The sequence below is a fragment of the Gossypium raimondii genome, chromosome 9, assembly GCF_025698545.1.
Source record: "Gossypium raimondii isolate GPD5lz chromosome 9, ASM2569854v1, whole genome shotgun sequence".
NCBI lineage: Eukaryota > Viridiplantae > Streptophyta > Magnoliopsida > Malvales > Malvaceae > Gossypium > Gossypium raimondii.
In genome coordinates, this window is record NC_068573.1 from 7,434,549 (window position 1) to 7,445,063 (window position 10,515).

The 10,515-nt window shown below is 32.5% G+C and overlaps 1 protein-coding gene across 2 annotated transcripts; it reads right to left on the reverse strand.

The window, feature by feature from the left end:
* Nucleotides 1–6,395: 6,395 nt before the first annotated feature.
* Nucleotides 6,396–7,311, reverse strand: LOC105798298 (protein PHLOEM PROTEIN 2-LIKE A9). 2 transcript variants are annotated; one of them, XM_012628323.2, is made up of 3 exons: nt 7,165–7,311; nt 6,960–7,066; nt 6,396–6,887 (listed from the first exon to the last, which is right to left on the reverse strand). In XM_012628323.2, the coding sequence occupies exons 1-3, from the start codon at nt 7,213–7,215 to the stop codon at nt 6,503–6,505; spliced, it is 543 nt and encodes a 180-aa protein (XP_012483777.1). In that variant the 5' UTR covers nt 7,216–7,311; the 3' UTR covers nt 6,396–6,502. The 2 variants fall into 2 exon arrangements, with proteins under 2 accessions (XP_012483777.1, XP_012483774.1); XM_012628320.2 differs by having other exon boundaries at nt 6,396–7,066.
* Between the last annotated feature and the right edge of the window lie 3,204 nt (nt 7,312–10,515).

A 10,515-nucleotide genomic window follows, 5' to 3' on the forward strand; every position in this document is an offset into this window, starting at 1 on the left:
AAAATGTTACCTAATAGGCAAAACATATAACTTGGTGATAAATTCAAAAGAACAATGGTCATGCAGAATAACCATAACCATACAAACAAAAGCTTTAATGAGCATTACAAACATACAAACAAAACCATATTCATTTGGGAAACAACAGAACCTGCTACATCAATACAAACATGGAATCAGGGAAAACATACAAACAAAACCATGAATACCAATGGAAAACTAACCTGTAATGCTTAAATCTGGGACGACTGCGATGTGGAAGTGTTGGAAAAATGTTACCTGTAATGAGAAAAGTGCTCGGATCAACCTTTTTTTTTTGGGAAAAATATTTATGCTATAGCTAAATATAGTATATCAAAGCACAGAACAACCATACACCAATCATCATCCATGAGCCATATCAAACCTCTCACTATTCCCTCAAAAACATAAACACCAAATCCCAAGAGTAAAACACACAGAACAGTCAACAAGCAATCCATCAATTACAAACCACAAAATTCTAACTTTACAGAGTACTTGATGACCCCACCCACACCTCAACCAAATTCCTAATTAAAAGTCCAACCATCTCTAGCAAATAGTCATCATGCCAGCATACATCAGGCCCGGAAACTCATGGACAGACACATAAACTCCATTCACAGACATCCATCCTTTCTAGACAGATAATGTTCCTTGGCCAGTATCGAAGAGATAATTAAAAGAGAAAGAAGCAACATTGTTAAACATTAAAAAAGGGAATGGCTGTTAGGATAGGAGCTTTTGCGTCCATAAGGAAAACTGTTGTGGTTCAAAAGAGAAAACAAGGAGAATGAAGAGAAACATCCTACATGTCACAGTTGGATGATCGGAAACATGCTTCTAATAATAACTTCCAAATTTAATTGTAGCAGTATAATTTAAAAGCAAAGCAGCAATTAAGAACACAAAAAGAGGGAACTATGAAACTATTAAATCCAATTGCATAGCTTTCAAAGGATTCTTTGGATTTTCTTTGTTTCGTATGAAACCAAAGCGACAAACCATTAAACCCAATTCCAAGTTCAATAACCTACATCGAATCGCCTCCTCATTTCCTCATTATTTGTAATTAGTTCTCACCTCCTTTTCTTCCTAATAAAAGCCCGAACCAGCAAGTGTCCTCTTTTCATTACAATATGAGAAGACTAGATAATAATTTTCTTTTGTTTTTCAAGAATCTTGGAAGCAGTCATGGCACAACCATAAAACCAACCATATTAAGTAAATTCAGTGTCTAACATCCTACATGTAGTAAGTTGCACTCGGTTAATACATAACAAACCACGGCCTCTAATTCCCCACATTCATCCCCATTAGCAAACAACACAATGCAGGCATATGTATCATCAACCGAGCAAAAAGATTCAAACTAACTTCAAAAGTGATTTGATGCTCATAATTTATCCATCAAACCTAATTTCAAAAGGAGACAACAACAATTGATAAGCTAATTTAGCCAATGATTTGGTGAAGAATGTAGGAGAAACATCATTTGCTTTAGATATGCAATCATCAAACATGACCAAAATTTCTAGTTCATAGCATGAGCAATAGCATGCAATTATCTAGATTCTAGAGGTTCATAGTTAAGACAAAGCTTAGCATCGAACAAAGTAAGCTTGAAAAATTTAAGAACAAAATCAAAAGAGCGGTTCAAAACCAAGTAAATGACAAAGGTGACACTAAAATGTATAATCACTTACAGAGTAAATTAATTACTATTTTACAACCTTACCACAACCGAAACTATTAACCATAATATTAAACCGATATACAAGAAATTAAAAAAAACAACGCACCATAAACAATTAAACAACAAAGAAAACCACACGAATTTTCACTAATACAACAAAAGCTTCTCTTTGATTTTCATGGACTTCACCGGTTTTCACATATCGCTTGCGAGTGTTTGTGAATTTGACAAATATAAACAAGATATCTACTCTCTCTAAATCATATTCTTGAATTCTGGAACTTTAACAAAACATAAAAATATTGCACGAATAATGTGCCATCTTTGGTGCAATGAGGAAAATAGAAACTCAACTCATGAATGTAAAATTTGTCATACGAAAATGGAAATATTATTTCTTGAAAGAAGTATTTGCTTTAAACTTTTGATGTTGCTCTTTCAAAATCGGGATTTATAAATTACACGCACATAATTTATATGAAATCACCATCGAAAGCAAGGGATATTAAACCCGAAAAACTTTCGTTAACTAAAACTACGAAGAGTAAAAGATTCATAACCATGAAATCAACATTAAACTCTTGAAGAATAAAAAGCCACAAGTGCAATTATACAATAATTCCAATGAAATCAAGCAACAATTTCATAAAATAAAATAGCAATTTCAATGAAACTATGAAGACTAAAGATTCATAACCATGCAAAAATATTTGATAAAAGATTGTCGAACAAAAGAATTGGCAGATTAATTTGGGTTGAAATAAAACTCACCGATATTGGATTAGAGGTGATGACGAAAAATGCTTCACTCTTTTTCAATGGATTCACTATCGTTTATTTCCAATTTTGTGAAAATATTGAAGAGCAGAGAGAGTTGCAGATAGGGTTGGGAGGAAATGGGAGGAGACAGAGATCAAGAAACGATGAGGACGAATAATAAACAAAAGCGGTGGGAGATGGAAGGAGAAATTTTGAGGACGAGAATAGGAGAGGGTCGGGTAGGGAGGAGGGTAAAAGCAGAGCGGGGACGGAAGGCGGACGTAATAGGTATTACGAGGATTTGGGAAGGGATTACAAAAGCGTGAAAAAGGGGATTAGGTCGGGATTGGTTTACGCCGTAATGCCTATTACAATGAACCAAACGCCGGATTAGAGGCGTCATGTAATACGCGCGTATTCGGCCTGTATTGTATTAGGTAATACACTGAACCAAACGCCCTCTTAGTTCTAACCTAATCGAACTAGAATCAGTTCTTAACAATGTCCAATTTGGTCACTAAGTTTTCCTGAGTTTTCAATAGAGGCTGCCAGCTTATGGCTTCTTTCAATTTAAACTCTTAGTTATTCCTTAATTTTCAAACTTAAAGGGAATCGAGTGTGACAATCACATATCATCGAACTTACCTATATCAAAACTTACCATTTCCAAGTAGGCTTCAACCATTCATACCACATTTACATATATTCATGTACTTGAATGAGCAAAACTAAACAACCTAAATTACAATACTCATGTATTTGAAGCACAAGCAAAGACCCATATAATCAACCCAATAGAAAAGTTAAATACAAAAAAAGTCTAAGCTTTCAGTAATAAAGAGAGCAACACAAACTTGGAAATGAAATAATGTTGAAGAAGTGAAAAAAAAACAACGTTGGCAATAGATGAAGAAATAGCTCAACCTAAACGATGGCAGTATCTTGATGGAAGAACGAGCGGGACGACGCAATGGTGATGGGCGCTGGCGATAGAAAAAGCAAGAGATAGAGTCGCCACCGGATTAGAGACGGTTATCGACGAACAGCGGTTGGTGAGCGACATTTAGGGTTTTTTTTGTGAAAATAGGAATTGATTTGGGAACAAAGGTTGTTTTACAATTCAGGGATTTGCACGCATGACACAGGGCAATAGGGAAATGGAAATAGATGAATATAATTTTTTATGAAAAAATAATAAATTTATTTGGGTTGGGCTTGGGCCGAAAAAATCTTATTCGAGGCCCGACCCGTTTGAAAACGAGCCTAATTTTTTGTCCAATCTAATTTTTTGGGCCTATATTTTTTCCAAAACCCTTCCACTTTTCAAAGGGGCCTTCAGGCCGAATCAGGGGGCCCAAACCATGATCAGATCTATTTATAAGCATGTTGTATGTATTCCTTGGCCAAAGGGACTTAAAGGGAAGATTTTAAAATGTTCTTAACTACTCAATAAGTGACGTCGTGACTTCATAGCTGTTACAATGCAACTTTGGCAAGTGGCGCCGCAACCTCGGACCGTTGATCTTGGGACTTAACAAGTCAATTAGTCACATTGCGAATTCCCTGGCTTCAACGTCGCGACCTTCCTCCCTTTTTTAGCCTTACACTATTTTATGACGTTTTGACCTTTCTGGACTCATTTTGAGTTCCGATCAACACCAAATAAATGTTAAATGATTTTAAATTTCTTTTAAAAAATTTCAAAAACCTATTTTAATTATTTTATAAAAATGTTTTAAACCTTTAATGCTTAAATAAATTTGAGATTTCTTACTTGTATATGCTCTGGTGGCATTTCTGGTAAAGCTTGAAAATTTTTTTAGGGGGCAAAATTAAATTGTATATTTTTATGATATTAAAAATACAATTTCACCATTTTAATATCTATATCTTTATGATTTTTAAGGATTAAATCAATTTTTATCATTTTAGGGTGGCCAAAGTGCAATTTTACCTTTTCTAATTTAAATTTTTATAAATTTTAAATGGGCCTAAATGAAAATTTTTCCATTTTTTTTGGGGGGGGTTAGGGCCCCTGCCAGCCCCCTGGCCATTAGGATGTGTGAGGGGTGTTACAAGGCACGAGTTTGGAAAAACTTTAAATTGACAAAAATATTTTTTATTATTTATTATATTACTAAATTGACATTTGAACAATTTTTATTTTATTATTAAATTTTGAATATTGATAAATATTTATTATATTTAGATTTAAAGGTAAACAATAATCTTTTATGAAAAAAAAGTTAAGCCTTAAGGATGCATTTAATTGAGCCCTCAATGACAAAAAAGAAAATTAACAAAGCCCTTCTAATAATAAAAACTATCATTGATCGATTGGACTGTTAACAAATATTTACGAACTAATAAACAAAATTAATGAGAAACAAGATATAGCAAGCCACATGGACAAATATCCTGATGTAGCATGCCAAGTACCATATATTAAAAAACTAAAATCCTAAAAACTATAAAAAAATACTAACAATGTATGTCTAGAATAAACCTAAACAAATGAACGTCCAAAATTATTTGAATTTTGGCACCTATATGTGGTTCAGAAAATTATAAAAAAATATATAAAAACTATTACAAAGTTGTAAAATATTTAAAAAATATAAAAGTCATATTATTTGATCAGTTTTGTAATTCAAGCTAGTATTCATCAAAATCTCATAAATTAACAAGAAAAATATATTAAGATATTCTCGTATTCGTTTTTCATATGAATTATGGGTACAATGAGTATATACAGATTTGAGTTTTCCTTAACTAAAAGTTTGACAAGTTCAATAGGTAAGCTCTTTAGGTTGAATTTGATTTTATATCATTATATTAATACATTAAATTATTATATATTTTATACAATAATTAAATTTAAATAATTATTAACTTTGAATATTTATTATACATATATAATAATTGCATTTAAAATTATTTTATATTCATAATTAATGTTTTTGAAATTTATTTTAATTTAACATAAATATGCATTGTTATTTATAATTTTTTAATATAATTATATAATATTTAAAATATATTTTCATAATTCAGATTTTTCGGGTTTTAGATCGGATCTATCTTGAGCTTGAGTTTGGATTGGTCTTAGGTCGTTCTTGGGCTGTTCTCAAGCTCGAATTATATCAAATTAACACTTTTTAAAAAGATAATAAGAACTAAATTGATAAAAGATATAAACGTGGAAAGCTAAATTTAACATTATGTCAACCATATATTACAAATTCGAAAGTTCCAAAGTATAATTTTAAAATTTTAATCGATAAGAAATGTAAATAATAGAAAATCAAAACACACAAGGAAAACTAAATCTAGGTTTAATGTCCAAAACATGAGGAAATCTTGCCATTAATATTCCATTTAAGATAAAATCCATTTAATTATTGAGGCCACTTTGGAGGTTAACTCAAATTAAAGCTTTACACACATTTCGATTGATGATGGTAATTGGATGCGAGGAATAAGAAGAAGTATTGGTAGATGTAGTGTATTATAAGCTGAGTTTTAGGCAATCTATAATGGCCACCGTTTAGCCTGAGCAGCTAAATGGGTTAATGTTATTATTGAGACAGATAGAGTGCAAGCTATTAAAGGTGTTCATGAAAAACGTAGAGGATACTCTAATAGAGATTTAATTATGCAAATCCACGAATTTTGCCAACGCGAATGAATAATTCTCTTTAAACAAGTATCAAGAGAGGTGAATTCGACTCATATATTTTAGCTGGTTTTATGAAAGGTACTCGTATTGACTTGAAAATATTTAATGCTACTCCTTCACAGGTTGATGATTAATTATAGACAGACAGACGAGTTATGCTACCTAACATAAATACTATTGTTAGCTTGTAATTGAAATTCTTATCTCTTGTTAAAAAAAAGGAAAGGAATTATGCCAGACTTTAGATAATTTCTACCTACCCCTTTATTTAATAGAAATAAAAAAGCACCAACTTCTTCATTATATATATATATATAAACATCATGAAATCAAAGCCTGGATTTGGTTCACTTCTTGATTTGTTTGACAGTGGCTTTATAAACTTTCAAGCCTTTCTTCCATCTGCCACTCCACACTTCATACAAACCAAAATAAAGCCTTTTGTCTAGTTGTTCATCAGCAATTTCCACACCAAATGGGTCTCTCACACTTGGAAAATCAGTGGGGTCCCTAGTCAGCTTCTCCACCTCCAGCTTTTTCCACTTGTACTTGCCTTTCTTCCCCACCTTAGCCATCAGGAATACCGGCGCCCCAGTCCAACCAGATGCACCCTTTTCGAGGCTCAGTTGGAAGGTGATTTGATATGTTGTGGATGCATGAAGTCTGGGGGTTACACCGGTTACTTCCAGCCACGACACCTGAACCAGCTCTGCACATTCCTCCTCATTTTTGCTATAATAATGAAAAAGGAAAATCTTATCAGTTAAATATCCATCCAAAAAAACCAACAAATAAAAGTGGCACCTTGACGTAGATGAGCCAATAGGCTTAGCCATGCGCCAACAACGTTTGTCATTTCCCCATACAATGTTAAATGCTCTGGGTTTAAATATATACCCTGAATCATTTTCCTGGTAACCAAACAACATATTTTCAAACTGATTTTAATCATTTTCCTGGTAACCAAACAACAAGCTAATATTTTTCAAAAGTCATCGTGTGCTATTACCTGTTCTTCCATATAATCATAGTTTGCTTTTTGATGAGGCTCTCTAGCCATTGTGAAGATGAAGGTTGTTATGTTTTTGAAATGAAATGTGAGCCCTAATTTTATATAATGAGAAAAAGTGGAAGGAATTTTTTTTGCTTAATTCATGAATAGGACCACTCAAAGGAACCCACACAAGCTGGAAACCTAAAAGAATCAAACCTTTTTTTATTTAATGAAAAACGAAAAGAATCACAACTTCTTTTTTATTGTTTCATTTTTAATAAGAGGATGCACTTGAATTCACACTGATAATAATATCAATGTCAACTGAATTAAGTTGGGATTTGGATGTGATGCAATACATTTAATTTAATTTTTATCTCACACTATAATATCTAATTTTATCGTCACTACTTACACTAATCGCACATGTAAGCGCACCAAAGTGACTATTATTACTTATAATATTGACCAATTTACTCAACACTTGTATTCTTTTTTTTCCTTTTAACTTTTTTAATTACTTATCACTAACATCTTCGCATACGCAATTTCGAGCCACAAATTTTTTTAAAGAAACTTTAAAATTACATTTAAATAAAATATTTAATTAAAATTAATAATTATAAACACTAAAATTAATAATTAATTCAATTGAAAATAAATAACCAGAATAAATCGAAATGAAAACTCACCTACTGAAATTTCAAAACATTATCCTTATCAATAAAATTAATGCCTTAATATATATTTTTAAAAATTTTGAACAAAAGTAGACTTAATAATGGGTCGGGTCACCTACTCAGGTCCAAAGATCCACTCGAAAAATGAGATAGTTTTAGCAAAAATATAGTCTTGAAAAATGAGTTTAGACAAAAAATAAGGTTTATTTAGTAAACGGGTTTGACCTCAAGTAAAACTTTTTTGGCTCAGGCTCGGCTCGGCCCGCCCTGACTTGAATCTCATGACTAGAATTTTTTTTATATTTTCAATTTGTTGAAGAACAATTATTTTAATATTTTTAGTGTATTTAATTTATTATAATTTTTAAATTTATTTTTGTATAAAAAATCAAAAAAATATTACAATTGAATCTAGTTAAATTTAAAATAAAATTTTATATTTATTTTTAGACAAGATCTAAAATTTGATATTCGCTCGACCCAAACCATATCCAAACCATTATCAAGTTAAACAAAAGGTAACACGTAAAATTTTATTTTATTTTATTTTATTAGTGAAATAACGTGGATTCGAGAACTTGATTCTCGGCAACACCAACGACTTATAAGAATAATTTTGTCAATATATGGGGTAGGAAATTTAAGAATAAAGTTAAAATATTTGATATAACTATATATTCGGTCACCTTTTCTTTTCTACCAACCGATGGTTTCGTAATAATCAACTTTATATCTCTAATATATGTAAAAATAGGTTTTTATATAAATATGCTGAAATAAGCATTTAAGAAACTAGGCTAAATTTATAAAAAAAAAATTATTGATTTATGTTGTTTTTAGAGTGAGACATTAGTGAAAACGTGTCTTGTTTCTCTCTCTTGAAAACGCGTCCTACAGACTTCTCTAAAATTTGTATTTTTCTTGCGATTGGAAATTAAAAATTTGTAGATTTATTTTTATCCATGTTCGAGATAGACATAGTTATTGTTTTAAAGAATGTTTGAATTTATGGTGGTGTCATGGAGTTGGGTGACTTACAAATTTCATCTACCATTTGAGTATGGAGCCATCAACCGGGAAGCCGGATCACGTTGCAACTCAAGGTCCCACTTGATAGTGATTGTTGAAGTGTAACTACGGCTTCAAGGTTTATGCTATCAAATGATAGAGCATAAAATAGGGCCCCACTTGGCAGTGGTTACGCGGGCATGACAACCAATTTTTCCTTGTCAAAGAAGGATGCTTTATAAAACCCAAATAAAAGTACGAGGAAGAAAAATGTAATAGCGTTTTAGTATAATAAAGTATTTCGTTTTATCCATATCCACCAAAGGTGACCCCGTTATTATAACCTGTGACATAATTAGGGTGTAATAGGCTTTACTAACAGGGTCACTACCTTTGGTGGACATGGACAATACAAATTACTTGATTATATTAGAAGGTCCCTCCGTTTTACTTCTTCTCACTTCCGTGTGGGTTTTATAAAGCATGCTTCTCTGATGAGGAGAAACTGGTTTTTGTGCTCGCATAACCATCGTCAACTAGGGCCCCAATTATGCTCCATCCTTTGACAGCATAACCTTTGTAACATTGAAGCCCTAGTTACACTTCAACCCGAGATGGTATAATCCCCGCCAACTTGGACTTCGAGTTGCAAAGCGATCCCAGTTTCTCGGGTCATGGCACCATACTCACACAATAGGTAAAATTTGTAGGTTATCAAGCTCGATGACATTACCGTGAACCCAAACACAGCTTAAAATTGTGACTATGTCTCCCTTATAGTGTGAGAGAAATAAATCTTTAAACTCAAAAATTTCAACACGCAAGAAAAAAGAAAAAGAAAACAATTTAGGGGGATAGGAATATGCATTTATATAGGGTATGGGACGGGGTAAAAATTTATTTATTTTTTATCTCGGTAATCCCAAGTTGCAGAGGCTCAGAGGCAGAAACAATCGAGTTGGTTAGAAGGTTGAAATGGCCAGAGAGAAAACGGTTTTTGCAGGAGGCGTTTTCATCTAACATGTCAGTGAAAATGCTTCCTTAGGACACGTTTTCCTGTAAGATGTTGGTGGAAATGCATTCTGCGGTGAGCATTTTCTCTTTGGTCATTTCAACCTCCTGGCCAACTCGATTGCTTTTGCTTTTGAGCCTTTACAACTTAGGATAAAAAATTCCCGTTCCTGCCTCTACGGGGGAGCGTTTTCTCCCCCACAAAAGATTTATATAGAAAGAACTCAATACAAGCCTTTGATTTTCCATACTAACCTTTGAAGTAGATTGTTGATTTGAAGGATAGTTGGCACTATGAGCAATCAACGTTGTTGTGAAAACTTGAATTTTGTTCCTACGTTGATGTCGAAGCAAAGGTAATTCGTTAATTTACATTTAATTTTGGGGTTTTGGATGATGAGTACTATATTTTTCTACTATTTTCTCAATTTTAAACATGTGAAACATACTATTTGGTTAAAGATAAGCAGACGAGTTAGAGCTCTTATCCATTACAACAGTCAAATTTTTTAGACCAAAATTGACCCCGTTTTTGTTTTAAAACAATCTGAAGATTTGACATTCAACCGAACCATAACATTAAAAGAGCTTCGGACAAGGATTTAATACAAAGTGGAGATCCAGAGAAGAATTTTGAGCCCCAAATGTAGATACCTTTCGTCATTGG

Excerpts from the sequence above, each read along its gene's own strand:
- LOC105798298 (XM_012628320.2), bottom strand. The coding sequence starts at position 7,215 with ATGGCTAGAGAGCCTCATCAAAAAGCAAACTATGATTATATGGAAGAA. Across the intron at positions 7,067-7,164 it reads ATGATTATATGGAAGAACAG|GAAAATGATTCAGGGTATAT; the intron begins GTAATAGCACAC and ends TTTGGTTACCAG.